Here is a 22897-nt window from a genome sequence, read left to right as displayed (position 1 = left end):
CTTTGCCCTTGTTTTTTTTTCCTTAATTGGCCATGCACTTGTGGCAATTTAAGTGCACTTCCTGTGAATTTTGCACAAAAGTAGTGTATTTTTGCATTCACCTTTTTTACACGCTGAGTTGTTTTATCTTTTGGTCACTTCAGAAGGGAGGAGTTAGTATAGAAGTAATTTACTTGGAGAATACAAGGAAATATATCTTGCGATGAATTTTCTCATATTTTAATTCTGCCTGATGGGAATGCATTACGCGCCATACGGAGTTACTCACAACCAAACGCCCAAGGCTCTAAGTTGGGCAAAGCATGTATCATATATGTGGAAGTGCGAATATGGCTGTGGTGCGCTGGGCGTCTTGCATGCACAGCAGGAAGTGATTTGTTAGGAGAAGGTAAGTGACGCCAACCAAGTAAAATACAGGAAAAACACGACGTTTCGGGACCGGCTCGGCCCCTTCTTCACGGTGTGACTACGGGCGAGCGCAGCTTGGCTTTTTAAGCCCCTGTGTGGAGGGCCTGCGGGTCAATGGCCGCAGCCCATGGACGTAGGATGAGGGGAGAGTCCCCAGGGAACGATTAACATTCTCTCGTGTTTGCTGTATGTGCCACGACTCGAGTAGAAGCCTCCTGCGTGGGTTAGCTTCCGTTTCCAATACAATGGTGCTGTCGAAGTCAATTGGGTGGTCACACCCTTCACAGTGTTCGGCCACGGCGCTGCGTTGACGATTCATGTGACGGACGTCCGCTTTGTGTTGGTTCATCCTTTCCGCGAAGTTCTTCGTTTCCCCTATGTACGACGCCGGGCAGACGGAACACGGAATTTTGTACACGACGCCCTGGGCCTTTTCTCTGGGCTGCCGGTTTTTTGGGCGGGGGAGAAGGCGACCGATAGTGCTGGTCGGTTTGTGCGTTGTCAGCACCCCTTCTTTTCCGAGAATGCGACCGAGCGTCTCGCTCACGCCTCTCACGTAGGGGATGCAAACACGTTTCAGCTTCTGGCATGCGTCTGAGGAAATAATAGACCGGATTTTGTTTTGCCTTTTTTGTTTCCTGATAATGCGCCGGATGAATGAGCTTGGGTAGCCGTTCTTTTGGAGGTCAGAAATGACTCGGTTCTTCTCCTTCCTTTTATCTTCACTTGAGGAACATATGGAGTCGGCTCTCTTCAGTAATGACGTCACGACAGATGCTTTGTGCGGGATGGGATGGTTCGAATCGAAATGTAGGTACCGTCCTGTGTGGGTTGGCTTCCTGTGCACCGAGGACTGCAGGCCTTTGTCGTGCCTTGTAAGTAGGACATCCAGAAAAGGCAGGCTGCCCTGCTGTTCATGTTCAACAGTAAATTGTATGGCCGGTTCAACTGAATTTAGATGACTCTGGAGGTTTTCTATCTCTGAGGTTTTCACCACACAAAAGCAGTCGTCTACATAACGGAGGAATAACTTTGGCTTGGGATTAAAGGAGGAGAGGGCCCGGCTTTCGACGTCTTCCATGGTTAGGTTAGCCACTGTGACTGAAATTGATGCCCCCATAGCAGTTCCGGTTGTTTGCTTGAAAAATTCTCCGTTGTAGGTGAAAAAGGTACTGCGCAGACAGAGGTCGAGAAGGCGACATACCTCATCGACGTTGAGTGGAGTTCTCTCGTGCAGCGTTTGGTCGTTTTCGAGTGCGCGGCGAGCAACGGACACAGCAAGGGGAACCGGTACGCAGGTAAATAGCGACACCACGTCAAACGAGACTAGGCTTTCGTCTTCCTCCACGGTAAGGTTCGAGACAAGTTGGACGAAATGCCGCGAATTCTGTACATGCGTGGGTGTTCTGCCGGCGAGCGGCGCCAGTACCTTGTGCAGGTAGTCAGAGAGACGTCGCAGAGGAGACAGGGTGAAGTCTACAATTGGCCGAAGGGGGACGCCAGGTTTGTGAGTTTTAGGAAGCCCGTAAAAACCTGGAGCTGAGCCGTTTCTGGAGATGAGGCGGAGGTAAAGCCATTTGAAATCAGGATGCCGCTTGAACATCTCTGCCAGGGTTTTGTTGAGTGTTGCCTGAGTGTTTGAAGTCGGATCCTTGCGAACCTTCTCATACGCCCCACTGCTTAAAAGGGCTGACGCCTTCTCCTCGTAGTCGCGTCGGTCCATCACCACTGTAGAGTTGCCCTTGTCTGCCGGGAGTATGACGATGTCGGTGTCGTCCCTGAGACCGCGTAGGGCTTTTCGTTCCAGTTGAGACAGATTGCTCGGAAATTTGGGGGGTACCTTGGTGATGACACCAATCGCTTTCAGGCGGACCTCTTCCCTGACGTGCGGCTCCAGGTGCTGGATCGCATCTTCAACAGCCGCGACTAGTTTTGGGAGGGCGGGACCAGATGATATGTTGAATCCATGTCCTTTTGCGAGAACAGAGGATTCAGGCGGTGTTAAGCGACGGGAGGAGAGGTTCTTTACAAAGCCAGAGTTATGGGGGTCAGGCTGTTTCTTCTGCCGCTGCTGTAGGGCAAACAACTTCTTGTTTTGACACTCACGATGTTTGTTGGCTGCAGTGGAGGCCGCTTCCATGGCAAAGGCGTCCACCCGCGGGAAGAGCTCAGGCATCCTGTGTTCTAGTTGGCGGCGCGCGAAGAACCGGTCCAGCTCCTTTTTGCGGAGAACGGAATGGCCCTCGTGTATCCGCGCACTTAATAACTGTTGCTCCGTTTTGGACACCAGCCGTAGGCCTTCTGCGGTGGTTACAGGGCGCTTTAGGCGAAGGCTCACGGGTATCACATCCTTTTCCTTGCAGGTCTTGTTGAAGTTTAGATGTGTCCGGAAGACAGCAATACTCTTGGTGATGTTGACGTATCGCTTCACTAGCTGCATGGTCTCGATGCCGAAGTCTTGGCGTATAGACTCAAAAGAAAACATTCGACAGAAGTCTGTCTGGTTGGGAAATTTAATGTTAGGAGAAGGTAAGTGACGCCAACCAAGTAAAATACAGGAAAAACACGACGTTTCGGGACCGGCTCGGCCCCTTCTTCACGGTGTGACTACCTCTGTCTGCGCAGTACCTTTTTCACCTACAACGGAGAATTTTTCAAGCAAACAACCGGAACTGCTATGGGGGCATCAATTTCAGTCACAGTGGCTAACCTAACCATGGAAGACGTCGAAAGCCGGGCCCTCTCCTCCTTTAATCCCAAGCCAAAGTTATTCCTCCGTTATGTAGACGACTGCTTTTGTGTGGTGAAAACCTCAGAGATAGAAAACCTCCAGAGTCATCTAAATTCAGTTGAACCGGCCATACAATTTACTGTTGAACATGAACAGCAGGGCAGCCTGCCTTTTCTGGATGTCCTACTTACAAGGCACGACAAAGGCCTGCAGTCCTCGGTGCACAGGAAGCCAACCCACACAGGACGGTACCTACATTTCGATTCGAACCATCCCATCCCGCACAAAGCATCTGTCGTGACGTCATTACTGAAGAGAGCCGACTCCATATGTTCCTCAAGTGAAGATAAAAGGAAGGAGAAGAACCGAGTCATTTCTGACCTCCAAAAGAACGGCTACCCAAGCTCATTCATCCGGCGCATTATCAGGAAACAAAAAAGGCAAAACAAAATCCGGTCTATTATTTCCTCAGACGCATGCCAGAAGCTGAAACGTGTTTGCATCCCCTACGTGAGAGGCGTGAGCGAGACGCTCGGTCGCATTCTCGGAAAAGAAGGGGTGCTGACAACGCACAAACCGACCAGCACTATCGGTCGCCTTCTCCCCCGCCCAAAAAACCGGCAGCCCAGAGAAAAGGCCCAGGGCGTCGTGTACAAAATTCCGTGTTCCGTCTGCCCGGCGTCGTACATAGGGGAAACGAAGAACTTCGCGGAAAGGATGAACCAACACAAAGCGGACGTCCGTCACATGAATCGTCAACGCAGCGCCGTGGCCGAACACTGTGAAGGGTGTGACCACCCAATTGACTTCGACAGCACCATTGTATTGGAAACGGAAGCTAACCCACGCAGGAGGCTTCTACTCGAGTCGTGGCACATACAGCAAACACGAGAGAATGTTAATCGTTCCCTGGGGACTCTCCCCTCATCCTACGTCCATGGGCTGCGGCCATTGACCCGCAGGCCCTCCACACAGGGGCTTAAAAAGCCAAGCTGCGCTCGCCCGTAGTCACACCGTGAAGAAGGGGCCGAGCCGGTCCCGAAACGTCGTGTTTTTCCTGTATTTTACTTGGTTGGCGTCACTTACCTTCTCCTAACATTAAATTTCCCAACCAGACAGACTTCTGTCGAATGTTTTCTTTTGAGGAAGTGATTTGTGTCTAGACCATCCAGGAGGGCATGTACAAGGACGGGAAGATAGTACAAACGCTAAAAAAAAAAAAAAAGCTAGCTGGGGCTAGAAACGCATTTTTCGTTCTAGCAAGTACCAACGTTGGGGCAAAGCAACCAGTTTTGGGCGCCTTGTAAGAAGAAAGGATGGTTCTGGGAAGCGGAGGCAGGGCTGCGTACGGCGCACGCGAGGTCGCGGGGTCACGGAGTAGCGCTGCAGCAGCACATCGGGAAAAGGTTAAATTCTTCCACTCGCCACTCGCAGCGCACCGCAGAGCCGGCAGCCTTCTCTCTTGTCCGCCTACCCGGCAGGTTCCGGCCGGGGAGACGGACAATAGTCGCGGGCGAGAGCGAAGGAGGGGGGGGGGGGGGGCACCACATGAAAAGCATTAGAAGAATGTCACTGGCGCCTCCACTACGGCTCAGCTTGTACTATTCTGGCGCAGTGCTGCGTTTCGCCGTAATCGCTTGTCAGCAAAGTGAACACAGCACCGTGCCTTCCCGTGAATAGTACAAGCAGGGACGTCGCGGCCACATCGGCATTCGCAGTATAGCGCCGCCCTGTCGCTTATTTGCTCGCTTATCCTCTAACAAGTCAAAAAGTCTTCCTGTTGTGGCACGCCATCCATGGCTTACGACACCACGTCTGTCATTCCCCTTCATACTTCAAGCGTTTCTCTTGCTATGGAAGTATTAGCCGTTGCGGCCACCAATTCAAGCAGCGAGAAAATTTTCAGCGCCGCAGGATTCGTAATGAAAGAGCGCCGCTCTTGTTTCGATCAAGCCATCATCAATGAACAACTTGCATATTTAGAGTGATAAATCTATACCTTTATGCGTTGTGTCTTGTGTATAATCCCAAACTGTGATCTGGAATGCGAGGTCAAAATTTGAATGTCATTGAAATAAACTCATTTTCCTGAAATTCTCTTTTTGTGTCGTCGCCGCTTTGCAGGTCGGGCCGAGCACGAGCGTGCTCAGGGTCCTTCAGTGTCGGGCCGGGCTTCCTGTCGGTAGGTTAAGTCCCGGGCCGGGCGCGGGTTCGAAATTGCGGCCCGTGCACAGCTCTATTCAGAAACCTAATCACATTTCCTTTTGTGAAAAAAGAGCTATGTGCAGAGTTTAAATGGTGCAAGTATGAAGCTACAATGAAGTCAATTACCAAACACATCGAAACATCAGTTGTGATGCCTGAAAAAAGATGTACTGCAACATATAAATACTCAAGTCTCGATAAGCAGGAATACTGAAGGGGAATAAAAACAGTTTTCTTTTGTTCGGGCTCACGCACCTGCTACAAACATATTCTTTATACATAACAATAAAACTTGAAGTAACTGTTTAAGAAGCCTTTTGGTCAAAGTATAGCTAAGTATGACTGAAAGGAGTCCGCAAGAAATGCACGGAAGCAGGCATGCAGTGTGACAGCGCAGCGCGACAGGTGCGCTTTTTAATCTCGCGCGCGCACTGAAGAACATGGGTTTATGGTTTATTGGGGTTTTAACGTCGCAAAACGAGTCAGGCTATGAGGGACGCCGTAGTGAAAGGGGTTCGGAAATTTCGACCACCTGGGGTTCTTTAACGTGCACTGACATCGCACAGTACACGGGCCTCTAGAATTTAGCCTCCATCGAAATTCGACCACCCCGACCGGGATCGAACCCGCGTCTTTCGGATCAGCGGCCGAGCGCCATAGCCACTGAGCCACCGCGGCGGGTCGAAAGACATGACGGGGACACGCCGAGGAGGCAACGCTGCAGTGCACGCTGCCTCCTCGCCTCCTCGCGAGCAGCCCCGTCCGCTGACGAGCGGTGGCGGGGGAAAATCTAGGGAAAACATGCCTGTCCCCAACCGGACATGACGTCATTAAATATCACGTGACCTATGACGTCACGCGTATGACGTCATATTTTTTTGACCAATCAGCGTTTCCAGCCTGCCGTCCCGCAAACGCTTGTATGGTGGCTAGCCATCCATCCACCCCTTTTAGCCCCCATAGCAGAGCCAGCCAAACAGGAAGAGAGGGGTTTCTGCGCTGCTATTGGCTCGCTTCAGCTGCCGCTTCCGGTCTCGCCGGATCCGCGCGGCGTTTCTGGCGGGTCCAGATAGGCGGCGGCGGGTGGTTTACTCGACGGCGGGCGTCGAGTGCGCGCCGTCGAGCGAAAATTGTATGCCGCCGTAAAAACGCATCGTGTATTCCGGCTATTTACCGAATTTCAAGTACTCTAAGCCAAGCAGCGCTCAGGCACTGCTGCGAGGGGGAGTGTGACACCGGCTGTGGGCGGAGCCGGCGGAGCTCGTGTCCGGCGGCACATCGATGCTTGCCGCTCCGTGTGTCCTTGCACGGCCGGTCTCGACGCGCTCGCTCGCAGAGCGCGGGCGTCGAGGCCGGCCGTGGTCCTTGCTAGCAGTGAGGCGGCAGCGGCGGCAGTTCGCAAGCGGTGACCGGTGCGGCGCGCCGGCCAAGTTTTCGCAGGGGAAATACACCCTCCCCGCACACTGCGCCTAGTGCCGAGACTGCAGCTGCGTGCGTTGATGAATGGGCTGTGAAAACGCTGAAACATTCCGCCATACTGCGCGAAAAGTGATACAGCACTCTCTATCACTACTTTTCGCCGCGGGTGCAAAATAAGCGGAGAGCTTCCATTTTCTGTCTGCGCCTTCGTGTCGTCTGTTACGTTGATGTTCAGAGTGTTTCTCGCGGCTCCCACGTGGTGGCGCCACACCCTCACGCGGAAATTCAATGGAAAAGAAACATAGTGTACAACTAGGGACCCTAGTACAACTATATCTAGCCTCTATAGTAGAACTATATCGATACTGGAAAAGGCAGATCAGGAAAGAATTTTTCTATGATAACTCAAGAGGCAGTAACCTACTTTTTGAAGCTAGGTCCGGGTGTCTTAGAACGCGCAGCTACAAAAAGAAATTTAACGAAGAAGATGACACATGTGCAGTGTGTGGTCGATTTGTGGAAACAATTGAACACCTCATACTCATATGTGATGGTATCCATCCGGATGTCGATGCAGGCACAGTCACTCTTCCGGAGGCCCTAGGGTTGAAAGGTAACAATGGTCATGTAAATAAATCTGCAGTAGAAGTTAGCAAAAAGCGATTGGAGGATTGGTGGCTGAATAGCAGAGATGTGGCATAAGGTTAGAAGTGTAGGAAACCGTAGGTAAAGATGATGGCGAATCTTAATGAGAACTGACAACACAGTAAACAAAAAAATAGTAAAGAAAGAAAAGCTGATCATGGTGGCAATTGCCACCACCCCATTTCAAAGGGGGCGCTCCTATCCATCCATCCATCCATCCATCCATTAGACGTTAATCCATGGATACAACTTAAGTCTGCAGTGAAGCTCCGCCCGCATTCAGCCTCCGCGCACGGAATTCCTCCACGACGAAAAAGTAGTCCGCTCCTTAAACGTTTCTTGTTACGTAAACAAGAAGCGCGTAGCACAAGAAAAAAAATTAACTCTAGAATTTTGATACGTAGATTGTTTGATATGGTCAAACATTAAAAAATTGGTTTCATTTACAGTTGCGATTGGTCAGCGGAGTAATACAAAACACTGCGGACCGCGGCCCAGTGTTAGCAACTGCTGTTTTTATAAGTTGTATTCTACTATAGTTCTTTCCTTCCTCCATGCGTAAATCGGAGAACTGTAGGAAAATTTGCATTAGGTGCCCACGGCAAAACCACAAACGAGGCAGTACAAGGGGATATGGGCTGGGCATCGTTCGAAGCAAGGTAAGCTAGGAGTAAAATACTACCGACTGTTGCGCAAATCAGAGAAAATCGAAAAAAAAAATTCGGCGTAACCGCACATTTGTTCGGGTTCAAATTTCGCACAGAGGTTGCATTTGATGGTCAGTTTTGTTTTATACTACATTTAGATGGGGTATTCGCCTGATTCGGTCATAATTATTTGGAAATCCCAATCGTCTGTGGCGACGGCGAACCAAAACCGGAAAACTTCGCAGCACTGGTACCCGTGGCGCCATCTCGCACCCACCGGAGAAACGAGCCCTCTACAGGGCAACTACCATCGTTGGCAACTACCGGGGTGGGCGGCTGGTGGCGGCGGGGGAGGAGTTGGACTCGCGTAGCCAAGTCATAGGCATGGCCTTCTCTTGATCGCTGTACGACCGCATTTTCGGTGATGTCTTGCGCTGCTTCTCAGCAGAGAGCACCAAGCAAAGATAATTTGCTCACCAACTTAGCACATTGGGTTTCTCCGGTGGGTGCGAGATGGCGCCACGGTTTCCACTGCTGCGAAGCCTTCCGGTTTTGGTTCGCCGTCGCCACAAACGATGGGGATTTCCAAATAATTCTGACCGATTCAGGCAAGTACCCCATCTGAATGTAGCATAAAACAAAACTGACCACTAAATTCAACCTCTGGGCGAAATTTGAGCCCGAACAAAAGTGCGGTTAGGCCGAGAGAATTTTTTTTTCGATTTTCTGATTTACGCAACACGCGATATATGAAGAACGCCTGAGGAAATTGGACGGTAACAGGTGGGCAGCTAAGGTAGCGTTGACTCACAGTGGCGGAAAAGAACTAGGAAACTAATAGCATCCTCGATCGCCCGCACCGGGGCGCCTTTGGCCGTACACTGTGGCCCATACTATCCTGCTCATGTCTGCGCACACTCTCGCGCGATGGAACAGAGAATACGGATGGTTGCCGCCATTGATGAACTGCTGTCAAGTTCGTCTGATAGCGAAGATGACATGATAATCGACTTGATAGCCTAAATACGGCGATGAACGACCGACAATTCGTTGATCGGGTCGTCAGGCGCCTCGCCGATACCGGAGTGAGCGTCTGTTTACATTGCACTGCTTGGCATATATAGCTGCATTGTGCATGGCCTATGACATGTGAAATGTGTGATTTATTTGCAGTTAATTCCGAAAGCATTTTCGGGTGAGCAGGAGCGTGTGACCGGTGTTGTGGTTTACAATCAAATGCACGCGCCAGAAGAAAGGCACCCTAGAGGCGGCGCTGCATGCACGCTCCCGCTAAAGTCACTGTGACTTTAGCCCCCGCGGGGTGCAGCTTGTCCTCGATATGTTGACTCTCGCCAGGGCGCCAGGGCTGGCCCCCTCTGGGTCAGCTCATGCATAACCTCCTGTATTATACCTGTACATAAATGTTTTCCACCACCACCACCACCGGTGCGGTGGCGCCCCGACGCCCCTGCTGTATACTTATACAGAAATAGCGTTGACTCACAGTGGCGGAAAAGAACTAGGAAACTAACCAGTAAGTATGCCGGACACGAGGACGGAGAAAGAAGGAGCATTAAACGACAGGTTAAAAACGCGGAAGTTACAAATTGGATGAATTCAATGGAAAAGAAGCATCCGGATGCCGATGCAGGCACAGTCACTCTTCCCGAGGGCCTAGGGTTTAACGATAACAATGGTCGTAGTGGAAGTTAGCGAAAAGCGATTGGAGGATTGGTGGCTGAAAGCAGATCTAGAGGTGTCATCAGGTTAGAAGTGTAGGAAACCGTAGTGAAAGAAGATGGCGAATCTTGAGAATTAACAGCACAGTTGAACAAAAGAAAGAAAACAAAAAGCTGGGCATGGTGGCAATTGCCACCACCCCCTTTCAAAGGGGACAGGAGCGCGCACTGCTATCCATCCATACAGCCAAAGGCTTCGCAAGCAGACGATACGGGCCAGGAAAGGAAATGACGTAGTATCTGTATCACATATATCTCAATGGTCGCCGGAACCGCGCAATAAGGGAAGGGATGAAAGTGGCACTGAAAGAGAGAAAGAGGTGCCCTAGTAGAGGTCTCCGGAATAATTTCAACCGCCTGGGGATCTTTAACGTGCACTGACATCGCACAGCACACGGGCGCCTCTTGCGTTTTGCCTCCGTCGAAACGCGGCCGCCGCGGTCGGGACCGCGGCAGGTAAGCGACGCAGAAACCCATTCCGGTGGCGTGCCAAGATGGATGTAGAATGGTGGCGAAGGCTGGGCCCAAAAACGGTTTAGCGCGACTGCAGCACAGCCACTTTGGGCGGCCGAAACACTTATATAATGAAATTCAAAAGCACAGATAAAAATGCTACAAAACAACAAAAAGAAATGAATATTTTATTGCCAAGTTTATAAAATAGGTAAACTATTTCTGCAAAACATTACGCTGAATTTTGTAATTTTTTGCAACGCTCTTGTTGCGCCCTCGGTTGATGAGTGTGCGGTGCATTTGCAGCGCGACTTTGCAGGCCTTGTTACGGTACCCGGCCGCAGCTTACGAAGCGATTTCTTATCTCCAGCTGCCTGCTATGGCGCGCCTTGGAAAGCGTGCAAATTAAGCTCGCCGGTCTCAAAATGGCCCCTTTAAGAAGTTTTTGTCGTCCTTTCTCGTCGCTTCTCTGTCGCCGTTTGGCAAGATCTGCACCCCGCTGCACCGCTGCAGCGTTTCCTTCGGTGTACGGCCAGTGCGAAACCTTTTCCCGAGGCTTCGCGCTCGTCGTTTCAAGCGCTTAGCTCTGCATTTCAAGATGAGGTTGCGGCATGTGAAGAAGCCTTGCTCCGTGGCACATTGTGACAGCGTGGGTTGTACCGTGGGTGTCTTACCAAGACTACACGCTTCCCTCTGGACTTTCGCAGGTGAGCTCTTGCCGTTGTCGTCTGCTCTAGATATGCTTTTGTCGGGCTTTCCGCGCCTATTGTAGCTGTAACTGTTTCATACGCACTTGGCTTCATGTTATCGGGATATTTTAGTAAATTGCACGGCACGCACTTGCAGTCATAAGATGTGCAAAAGATACAAATCATTTGTCTTATTTATAGCTAGTTTCGTGCAGCCAACTCACCAACGTGAAATTGATACCGGGCTCTCATGAGCAACCACGTGCCCTCTACTTGCCGCATGGTCAATTTAAAACCAACTGCGCTGCCTAACAGCTCTGAGCATGACATTAATGGGTTTTGCAGCACCGTGAAGCCAATTTGAGGATCCCCTCGCAACTGACAGTATCGAAACTCAACCATATGTGTATGTGCGCCGCATTGACTGTGCCTTAACTGAATTCGGCCAGCAGTAGTTATTGCCGTTCTACGTATACATGACCGTCAATGTAGTTTTAAACTCATTTCGCTGCATCGCTCTCGTCACTCTTTGAGCATAGAAAAGCAGCTAGCCGCGTAGTATCAGGCGAGCGTAACCGCACTCTGAGGCTTGGCGCGAGCATTTTCTGGCATAGTTATAACGTACTGCATTTAAGTGAAAGGAATCTTGGCGTATTGACGTTTGGAGTATATGGTATTCATTTGGGTGCAGTTGTATAACGTGGACGCTGCATCATATCCAGGTGCAAAACGTGGGTGCAGTTCTGCCGCATCCTCAGCCTGGAGAAGACGCCGTGCCAGCTGCGAGACCTGAGGGTTTCTTCCAAGCACTTCGACCTGTTTCTGTATCTGCGGCCAGGATGGCTGCGTCTCGATGCTGTGCCTACTCGAGGAAGGAGTGGCTGTATTGAATGTCCTTGCACTTCTCTTTAAACTGCACTTCATGTATATTTTAGTTTGATTAGAATTGCTTCAAATTTCTTCGGTTAGCGACAAGAAGGAGGTCTCGAGGTTGTGCGCAGGCCCTATGTATGGTGTAATGCTCTAGCGTTGAGCAGATTTGTTGATGCTAAAACTTGTTTTTAATTGTCATGCAGGTGTATACATAGCTGCTATATTCTTTCAGTTGAAGAAATGAAATGTGAAGAGTAATCCCTGTGTGCTGCATGGTCAATGTGTTGATGCGCCAACTTATGTCATGTCATGTTTGCCTCAATGGAAGCTGTCGTGGCATTGTTTTCTATACTTTTCAATTTCCTACCTGGCAACGTTCGTGGAACTTCAGGGCTTTTTCCTATCCGCAGTGTGACCATTGAGATAAATAGCCAGCTTAAAAAAACTACTGCTTGAGCAGCCTGTGACGCGCATTTTTGTTGATGTGCTTTATCACTGTATTTCTTTGGTTGCTGTAATAAACCATGAATATGAAAACCATTGCTGTACACTGTATTGAAAACTGTGCACTTGAGCCTGTGCTTTGTGCATCATACCTTGATGTACTCAACAGTACCAGCACCAGTATTTTCACCAAGGTTTCCACTACGAATCATGCATGCTTAGCCAGCGTCTGAAAGTGTTGCAGCCTTTCTATGCTACCTTCTTTGCCAGTCACTTTCATTGGGTTCCCAATTGCACATTAACAAGGCCATAACTAGCAGGAACTCGAGCACATTTGACTGGCAAAGGTTGGTGCGCACTGAAAGGCAACCTTGGAGTGATACCGGCTCGAAAATGCGGGTTCTATAAAAAGGCCACTTTATAATTCGCGCAAAAAGATACGTATGCGTGACGTCATTCAACGTCACTCATACGTATTGCCCCCCAAAATAGTGGCGCTGGAGTGCTCCCATGAGCCGCCATTGTTTGGACCAATGGGAGTCTATGGATGACGTCATAGGAATGTGATGTTGACATGTCTGCGACCTGCAAGTTGTGCTTCGTCTTCGCCTTAGCTTTCGATATATTTGACAATGTCGAGGGACGTCGCAAAGTCGGCGACTCATTTAATGAGGCTCAGAAAAGGATCGTAGTTTCTAGATTTTTTTTTTTTGCGCCACCTACCTGAGCCGTTCACGCAGGCCACGGATGGATGGATGGATGGATAGGAGCGTTCCCTTTGAAACGGGGTGGTGGCAATTGCCGCCATGCTCAGCTTTTCTTTCTTTACTGTTTTTTGTTTACTGTGTTGTCAGTTCTCATTAAGATTCGCCATCATCTTTACCTACGGTTTCCTACACTTCTAACCTTATGCCACATCTCTGCTTTTCAGCCACCAATCCTCCAATCGCGTTTTGCTAACTTCCACTGCAGATTCATTCGCATGACCATTGTTATCTTTAAACCCTAGGGCCTCAGGAAGAGTGACTGCGCCTTCATCGACACCGGATGGATACCATCACACTGCACATGTGTCATCTTCTGCACGGGTGGTGCTATGGTGGCGCTCCCTGTGTCGACGTCTTGTACTAGTGCCGACGGGGGCGCGTGTTTTCTTTCTTTTTTCTTTCGCCGGGCACTTAAAGAATACAGGAGGCACTGGCTGCACAAGCCTTTGCAAAGCATCGGGGCCTGAGGACGAGATCGCAGCTTTTGCTACCTTCAGGATGTTCGAGATGTATATCTGTGGGAGTTGATCGCAGTCTCATTCAGGAAGATGTCTGGTTTCACGGAGGCTGCATTGGAACGGAAGCTAGCCGAGTTAAATAACTCGCAGCAGAGTATCCAGACATTATCCTTGTGGCTAATTCATCACCGGAAGCATCACAAGACCATTGTGCACGTCTGGCTGCGGGAACTCAAAAAAGGTAGACGACTAGTTGAGATTGTGCATGTTGTGCATGTTGTGTTGTCGCCCACTGCAGTTCGTTGTTGATTGCCTTTACATGGCAAGTGCTTGGGCACCGCTTGTGCAGTGTATTAAATTTATCGCGGATACGCGTGTAGTTCGTGCAGGAAATACCTCTTGCGTATGTGTGACATTGGGACGCGTGCCTTTTTTCGCCTTGTGGTCTCTTGTGTTTACTCCGGAGCGATGTAGAACATTAGCTCGTGCGATAGCGAAACGTGCTGGCAGTTAGAGGTGAGAAGGGCACGGTAGTGACCTGCAGTTACGTGTGCTTATATGAGGAGGAAGGCAAAGCTTCTCGCTAATCTTCTGAAGTTTCCCGGGCTTTCAAGTATTTATGAGTATGCCAAATTTGATGCTGCTGTATATTGGTAGCCTCCACTTTGGCACACTTCAAAGTCATCGGTAGGCCTTGAATGGATTACCATGAACTTGAACGGAAATGAGGCCATGGTTTTATTTGCGCATGTTACGCGACAGCGTATATAGCTCGTTCGGTCGAAAAACCGTCGTCGCGTAGTAGTAGTGGTCGGCACCGCGTGTCGGAAATAATCGGGGGTGGGGCTGCGGAAAAACAATCGTATCATGCCAACCGTTTGCCGCAAAATGTTCCGTATAGTGTCATACGATTCAGCGTTTCGTGCAGCATAAACTTCCTAGTTAAGTTGGAGCCTAGCTCACGGCAGGGATTCGAACCGTCGACCTATAATTATCACGTGCAGTTAGGGTGTCCACCAAAACAAGTCTGTTACTGCGTCATTTCCTTTCGATTTGTCCAAGGAGCAAGGTGTCACGCCGAACGGGCGATTGCGTTCCGTGGACTCCATGGGAGCGCTGTAACTCGCTGTCGCGTTCCACTCTTATAAGGCGAAGCTTAAGCATTCTCAAATTTTTATTAATTTTGTTTATTTATTTATTACCTCAAAGACCCTGGGTATGGGGCATTACATGAGGGATGGGCATGAGACTACAAGATGATGGCCTCGATCTTCTTGAATTCGATGTAGTTGGTAAGGTGCACGGTGTACACCTTCTAAAGGTCTACACCGGCATATCGTTCCAGTCCCGAGATGATTTGACAAAAGAAGATCGAAAATTAGATGTAGTTCTTGCAGGGAGAGGGTACACGGTCTTGTGGTCAATGTGGCTGGAGAGACGATGTGCTGCTGATACGATTGATGCTCCTAAAGATGAATGGTAAAACTTGTGGAACAGGCATAATCGAGATATTTTTCTTCCCGTTTCAAGATTAGACAAGGAAGCTCTGTATTTTAGACAAGACACACTAGTAAAATGTGAGTAATCATTTTTTTTTTTCAAGTGTTAGTGAGAGGTTTGACTGATGAGGGTCCCATACGGCAGAAGCTAATTCTAATTTAGGTCGTACGAAAGTGTCTTAAGCTAATAATTTGATGGAAGGGGTAGCAAAACGAAGACCTTGACGTAGAAAGCCATGGGTGCGGTTAGCGTCATTAGCAATGTTCGTGATATGTGAACTGTTAGGGTATGAGTTAAAAGTAATGCCCAAATAATTAGGTAAGAACGGAAGACACTTAAGAACCGAAAAACATAGAGGGAATGTGGGATTGCCTGCGATGAAAAGAAATCATACATGTTTTAACAATATTAAGGGACATTAACCAATGTTTGCACCAAGCCTCGATTCGGGTTAGATCTTGTTAAAGGTGGCGGCGTCAGTCTTGAAGTAATCGGGCGGTAAATTGCGCAATCGTCGGCGAATAGTCGGATGTTGTAACTTGTAGGTAACGTTAGAAGGAAGGTCGTTAATGTAAATCAGAAAGAGCAAGGGTCCGAGCACTGTGCCTTGAACACCTGAAGTAATCGGAGAAGGAGGGGACGACGATTTGTTGGCGTAGACTAATTGCTGTTAGTCACAAAAATTTTGAAGCCACTTCATTACCAAATAATAAAGGTTTAGACGCGAGAGTTTTCGTTGTAATCTTTTGTGCGGTGCTTTATCGAAGGCTTTTTCAAAGTCAAGAAAGACCGTGTCAACAGGAATGTTTGTCAAGATGCGAACTAAAGTCGTTGATAAAAAGGGCTATTTGGGAATCGCAGGAAAGCCCTTTTAAGAAACCATGTTGGTAAAGGTGAAAAGTTGACCGAGACTAGAAATTTGATGTAAGAATAAATAACATGTTCCATTAGTTTTGAACAGATGCTTCTGAGGGAAATAGGACGGTAGTTTTTACATGTAAAATGGGAACCTTTTTTGAGACGATCTTACTGATTTTCCAGTCTTGCGGGAGCACACCTGATTAGGACTGTTGAAAAAGTTGGTAAAAGATGACGCTAACAATGTTCTTAGTATTTTTTAGGACTTTCGAGTTTAAGCCATCAATACCAGATGGAGATGACACTTTCAATGATTCGATTAGTTTCATAATTCCATTAGGATTTAAAAAAATGTCTAGCTTTGCTGGGTGATCGAAGACAGAAGTATGGTAATTCGCCGTCAGGTTCTTTCGGAAAAATTGAGCAAAGAAAGGAATTACGAGTGCGACAGACATGTTCCGGAATGATAATGTTGTCATCATTGTGTAATGTTAGAGGCTTGTGGCGTGTAGGATTAATAGTTTTCCAAAACTTGTTAGGGTTGGTGCGCAGCATGGACGGTAATACTGATGAAAAAAAAAAATGAACGCTTGGTTTGGCTTGCTGAAGATTGTAATGTTTTTTTCGGCAGACTGATACTTTTTCCACGCGCAGGAGGTTTCAGACGTTTGGTGATTCGAAAAAGTTTTCTTTTTGTTGTTGAGGCGCTTCAGTTCGTTGTTAAACCACGGTGACGATTTTTCGGTAAAGTTGATACTAGGGATGTGCTTATCTATCAGTTGATGCATTTTGTGTTCGAAGAGAGACGGTTAGATCAGGGGGTCGATAGCAAACGCCGATGATCAATGCAGGAAACGAAGCATGCCATTGAATGAAAAGCAGTTCTAAAGGATGCAAGTTTAGTCTCCGAACAACGACATGAATGATGAGCACCTATTACTACGCCTCATCCTCGCCTATTTATCCTGTCACGTCGAAAGATATTGAAGTCGGGAAACATGGAAAGTATCTCAGTCTCTTATAGACGAATTTAGCCGTGTTTCGGTTGGTACAATTATTGCTCTCCGTCGTGCGGACGAGACTGTCGAGGGTGTCAAACCTGGGTGGAAGGCTGCGGATGTTAGTGTAAAGAATGGTCAAAGGGCGGAGCTTTGGCTTTTCGGAAGGGTCATGGAGTAACTTTGGAGTGCGGGGAACGACTTTGTTTGAAACGTGGTCATGGGTGTAGGTGGTGCTGCCGACGATTAGCTTTTTGTAGCGGAGTTTATATTTTTCGCTTTGCGATATTCATTTCACTGGACGGGGTCTGTTATGTTAAAGCTTATACAAGTGCAGAATTAAGCTTCTAATTATCACCCATCCCCCCCACTTTATAAGGTGGTATGAACTGGCGCACAGCCGCGCCGCTGCAGTATAGTGCCTAGGCCACCATGATTGAGGGTCGGATACAACTTAAATCTGCAGTGAAGCTCCGCCCACATTCAGCCTCTGCGCACAGAATTCCTCCACGACAAAAACATAGTCCGCTGCTTAAACGTTTTTTGTTACGTAAACAAGAAGTTTTATCTCAACAAAAAAATTATGAGCTCTAGAATTCTTATACATGGATTGTCTGATATAGTCAAACATTAAAAAGCTGATTTTGTTTACAGTTGCGATTGGGCAGCGAAGTAATACAAGACGCCGCGAAGCGCGGCCCAGTGTTATCAACTGCTGTTTTTTTAAGTTGTATCTTACTAGAACAAACTCGAGTTGGTTCAAGTAACGTTGATTGAGGTGCACGTAGCAGACGAACTCCTGCTACGCAAAGTTTTCTTCCTGTGTCTCACTGCCGCTTGGAATTCGCGTGCATTGGAGTTTCGGCCGGTAGTCGCTGGGCGAAGTACCCGCACGAAACTACGCCGTAAACTAAAGCCACTTTGATGGGGCTGCTGCGCTTGTTAGCGCTGCTCGATCCGGCCGAGAAAACAGGCGCAGCGACGAAGGGTTTGGTTCCCCTCGATTCTGGGATCGATTGGATTGGATTGGATTTGGGGCTTATTCCTTTGTAACGGGCGGACATTACACGAACGTCCTAGCCAATTTTGTGACGCTACGGCGAAGTCTGTCCCGCCGTGTCGGCACCACCACCTAACGCTTCAGTCCACTCCAATTTTCGAAGCTCGGATAGTTGTCAATGACAGCAGCGCTTCCATGAAACCATAGAGCTGCATTTAAGACACATTCGCGGGGAAGTGATCGATGATCCGGCCTCTCGCTACGGCGTCTGCATGAGCACACCGGGTAAATGAGGCGCCGATTATGTCTTGTGTGGGAGTCTTCTGCACACAACGTATACACATGACTGGACTTTGGAAGCCTTGTTACCACTCGGGAGCAGTCGTTCTTTTGCACAAAGGTGGGCGTAGATTGTCACAGCTGTCGCTCATACGGCAGCAAACTGCAGGCTAGGTAGTTGTTCACTTTTGCACTGTGCACGTCGTGTTGACAGACACTTGATAGTCCGCGCTTCGTCAGTGTCGTGTCTCGTTTTCGTGTCGGTATATGACAACACAGCGCACGGTGCAAAAATTAGTGTGCTGTTTTGGGTCGAGCTTGCCGCGCCAGCTCGCGAGCTTGCAGTATCACCCTGACGCAAGCGCAGAGTTCACATCGTCCACGACATAAAGACACCGCCTGGGTGGCCACGACTGCACCGATAAACGAAGCGCATGCCACAAGAATTCATTTCAAGATCAAGGAAAGCACGAGGTCGCACCCTTTCAACATTTAAGCAACTTTGGTGGCCGTTCTGCGCTTGTTTAGGATGCACTCCATCCAAAAATTTCGGAGGCAACCCAAGATTAAAATCTCAAGCGTTATATCAAGGCCAGATATGTAGTACAGCTCGAAAATCAACGGCTCTACGTAGGTACGTAGTCCACAGTTATGCAAGGAGTACTGCAGACGTGTCGCAGTTAGCGAGTGGTGCCGGATCACCGAACTCTACTGCCCGAATGTGCCTGAACTACATGCGGCTCCCCGGTTTCATGGAAGCGCTGCTTTCATTGACCACACTATACGAGCCTCTATCCCAGAATCCATGGGAACCAAATCATCGACCAACTTTCGTCGCTGCGCCAGTTTCCTCGACAGGCTCGAGCAGCGCTAACAAGCGCAGCTGCCCCAATCAGAATTCGTTTATGACGTAGTTACGTGCGGCTATCACGCCCAGCGACTACCGGCGGAATCTTCGATGCACGCGGATTCTCTACGTCAGTCTGAATGCGAGATGCTAAAGGCCGATTCACACGACGGACCGTTCGCCCGCGGCCCGCGCACTACGTGTGCATACGTCAGCACTTTGAGGGGAGCGCTGTCGGCCGCCATCCATCCATGCATCCAGCGCGCCTCTCAAAGTGCTGACGTATGCACACGTACTGCGCGGGCCGCGGACGAACGGTCCGTCGTGTGAATCGGCCTTAAGAAAACAAGCCTGCGGAGCAGCAGCTCGTCTGCTATGCAATCACGGCCATAGAGTTTCTTACTATTACCTAGAGGGAAAGCTGGCGACCCGTCTATTGGAGTTTGCATAGAGGCCCCTCGTGACCACTTCAGGCTTTCAGCCACCATGGGCGCTCAAAGCATCATGGGGCGGTGAGCTACCGACTGCTGAACTTCAACTTTTGGCCAATTGAACTAATTGAAGGCTTTTGGGGTTCCTCCAAGTAAAAAAGTTTGAGAACCCCTGCTCTAGGTAATAGTAATACCCCTGTCACACGAGCACTTTAAAGGCATTTGAAGAAAAAGACATCTCACACAAAGGAGTTGCATCCGCAGACACACGCCAAAGTTTCATCTCCTTTTCAGAAGCGGTCTTTTCCGAAACCGGAGATCACCGATCTCTTTTACGGCTGGACAGGCGTAGCCTCCAACGCAGTGGGCACCAGTAATTATCATGCAATAAAGAAACGAAGCAAAAGTGCATTTTTATTTCAAGTGTACACATCACAAAAAAGGGTTTTGTCTTTCGCTGAACCTTAAGTAGGCGCAATTTTGCACTTTTTGCACGGCGCTCTCGTAAGCAGTTCGAAAATATCACGTGACGCTAACCAACGATGCAAATTCGCGCCATTTTCTGCGATCATTTTCGAATAAACTGTATCTAAATTCACTAAAACAAGCATATTATAATACGTTTCTAATTTCTGTATTGAAATACGTTGGTTTATTCTAACTGGTTTTGTTTCAGAATCTAGCGCCATGCTTTCCATAGCGTGTTCGGGAGGAAACGATAAAAGGAGATCGCCCGCGCCGTGTGTCTGCAGCGCAACTCCTTTTAATTAAAGGTCTTTCAACTCGGTAAAGGACCGCTTAGGTAAAAGAGTTTTTGCGTGCTCGTGTGACAGAGGTATAAGAAACTATGATCACGGCGGCCGGCGCCGGCGCACCGCAGCGCCGCGGCGCGGCTGTGCGCCAGTGCATACCTCGGCGTCGTAATTGTAGTTGACGGCGCCGCGCATCGGAAAAAATCGTATTATGCAAACCATTTGCCGCAGAGTGTTCCGGATGGTGCTATACGATTCGGCGTTTCGTGCAGCATAAACGTAGTAGTTAAGTTAGAGCCTAGCTTGCGGCAGGAACTCTAACTGGCCGCCTATATTCGGGGGCTGCTGGTGTCCACTGAGATATGCGAGACAGTTACTGCGTCATTTCCTTTGCTCAAATCCGATTTTCATTTCCTTCATTACAGCACCTCTTTCTTTCACTCCCACCTTCCTCCCTTACCAACGGGACTGTTCGGGTGTCCACCGAAATGTGAGACAATTAGCGCCATTTCCTTTCCTCAAAAAAATTCAGGGGGCACTTTGCTGACCTAAAGTGTGGTGAGGCGAAAGCCTTAAGTGCTGCGTTGCTGCTTGTGTCACCGATGTCTGGTTAAGATGTTAAACTTCGCCTGTAAGAGTGGAACGCGACAGCGTCTTGCAATGCTGCCAGGGAGTCCACAGAACGCCATCGCCCGTTCAGCTGTACGCCTTGCTCGTCGGTAAATTGGTTTTTGTGGAATGGAAATGCGTCTGTCTCGCATATCTCGGTGGACACCTGAACGTCGCCGTAACGGGAAGGGAGGAAGATGGGAGTGAACGAAGACGCCGTATTCACTAGACGCGCCTTTGTTCATTCCAAACCATCGAGCTGGCATCGCGGAGTGATTAGCGTGCTCGTCTCTCCCTCTGGAGACCCTGGTTCGATTCCCCAACTCGACCAATTTCCTGCTTGGTTTTATTTATTTACTATTATTACTCAATTAGTCATTAATTATCACGCAATTATCATAGAATGCCTTAAATCGCGTTCCGATATCATTCGAATCCATCGATTAAGTAATGATTGGCATATGCCCACATAGGCACTTAACCGAAACGCGGACACATCTGCCGACGCGGCTGCTAACGGCAGTATGAGGCATTAAAGGCTGTCGCCTTAAAATGCGTTGCTTTCAGAGGTGTTTCAATGGGCCGCACCGAACGGGCGATGGCGTTCCGTGGACTCCCTGGCATCGCTGCAACTTCCACTCCCAAAGGCGAAGCTTAAGCGTCCTCTATTTTTAAAGCGAAATCCTTTAATGGTTCATGCTCGCGGTGTCCGTCCATGCTCGCGGTGTCCGTCCATGCTCGCGTCCATGCTCGCGGTGTCCGTCCGTGCGCTGGAGTCGTGCCAACTGTGGCCTCTCCCCCGCGCAGCGGCGCAACCTCCTCCGCAATTTCCTTTCCTCAAATTCATTTTCTTCATTACGCGCCCTCTTTCTGTTTCTTCTTTCACTCCCACTCCTCCCTTCCTCTACAAACGGATGACGGGTGTCCACCGAGATATGCGAGACAGTTACTGCGTAATTCCCTTTCCCCAAATACAGTTTTCATTTTCTTCACTACGGCCTCTCGTTGCCTTTTTTCTTTCACTCCCACTTCCTCCCTTCCTGTACGGTGCGGTTTCGGGTGTCCAGCGCGACGGTTGCTAGGCAACGACTTTTGCGACCGCAAAACAACACAACAGCACGATTCAGGCGTCCACTGACCCAGGGAGCCAGCTATGCGCGCTTCCTTTCCTTAAAATGATCGGAGTGTAAAACGTCAACGCCAATGAACACAATGAACGCCGAACGGACAACGGCGACTGCGACGCCGCGAAACGGGCGCCTACAATCAAAAAAGCGACCGCAGTCGCCAAAGGCAATAAAAACCGCACATGCGCGAAGCCCGCCACGCGCCAAACGGTTCGGGGAAGCGGCAGTGCGTTGACCACAAGGCTTTCGCCAAGCACACTTTAAAATTTCCAAAGTGTCTTCGGTAATTTTTTTTTTTTTTCATTTGTGGGCAGCTTCTGTTTTTCTCATGCATAAGGAAGCAGTATGCAATCCACCTTTTGTTTAACCGAGGGTGCATAAATTATTTAACAAAGCCTGTTGATCAGCTTATCAGCATGCTTTGTCATTATCAAGCTGTTTCTGTTTGCATCCTGTCCAGATAATAGAATACACTTTAGATGTTAGGCCCTAGGACATCCAAGGCTAGAGGTCTTTATTGGTTCAATGAATTGCTAAATAATCACAGATGTTAAACTTAATAATTCGGATTCACTTTCCACAGCTTGATTTGCATGCCAGAATTGGATGGGTGTAAAGGGCAATGGCAATACCCTTTATCAGGCAGCAGCTTGTGCCACTTGGCCTATAATTTCCCTGTTGTTAATTTTTTTTTTCTATTTTGCTTTTAAAATGTCTAGTTTGGCTATTTTTTCCTCTCTAAATTCACCCCTTCCTTGACTTATTCCACCAATCTTCTAACCTCCGCTTTGTCAGTATCACGCTTTTCTCATCCGCTCACCCGTCCTCCCCAGCAAATCCTAGTGCTCTCTGTCTGTTGCTGTTATGCTCCTCAAAACCAAGTGCTCTGTGGTCTCAGTTTCTGTTCTACAGGCAGCGCACAAAATATCCACTTCTTCAAATTAGGACCTGCATGTTCTTGTTCTCAAAGCCCCTGTCCTAGCTTAAAAAAGCAGGGAACTGCCCCACGAGTTATCAA

The 22897-nt window shown here is 48.8% G+C and overlaps 1 protein-coding gene and 1 long non-coding RNA gene across 5 annotated transcripts in view; both read left to right on the top strand.

Moving 5' to 3' along the window:
• Positions 1 to 10204: 10204 nt before the first annotated feature.
• On the top strand, positions 10205 to 12349 carry LOC149351473 (uncharacterized). The gene is made up of 2 exons (XR_016289497.1): positions 10205 to 10954; positions 11659 to 12349. It is a non-coding gene; the product is annotated as an uncharacterized LOC149351473 (long non-coding RNA).
• A 1068-nt stretch (positions 12350 to 13417) lies between these two features.
• Positions 13418 to 22897, top strand: part of LOC149351472 (regulation of nuclear pre-mRNA domain-containing protein 1B) — a 58081-nt gene continuing 48601 nt past the window's right edge. For all 4 annotated transcript variants that reach the window (XM_089580805.1, XM_089580804.1, XM_089580806.1 and 1 more), the window contains exon 1: positions 13418 to 13719. In XM_089580805.1, coding sequence (XP_089436931.1) covers positions 13569 to 13719 — 151 coding nt within the window. In that variant the 5' untranslated portion in view covers positions 13418 to 13568. The remainder of the gene's footprint in view (positions 13720 to 22897) is intronic.

The sequence above is a fragment of the Amblyomma mixtum genome, chromosome 3 (assembly GCF_055824585.1).
Source record: "Amblyomma mixtum isolate Tamu chromosome 3, ASM5582458v1, whole genome shotgun sequence".
NCBI classification, from domain to species: Eukaryota; Metazoa; Arthropoda; class Arachnida; order Ixodida; family Ixodidae; genus Amblyomma; species Amblyomma mixtum.
This window is presented reverse-complemented; position numbering and strand designations above follow the sequence as displayed.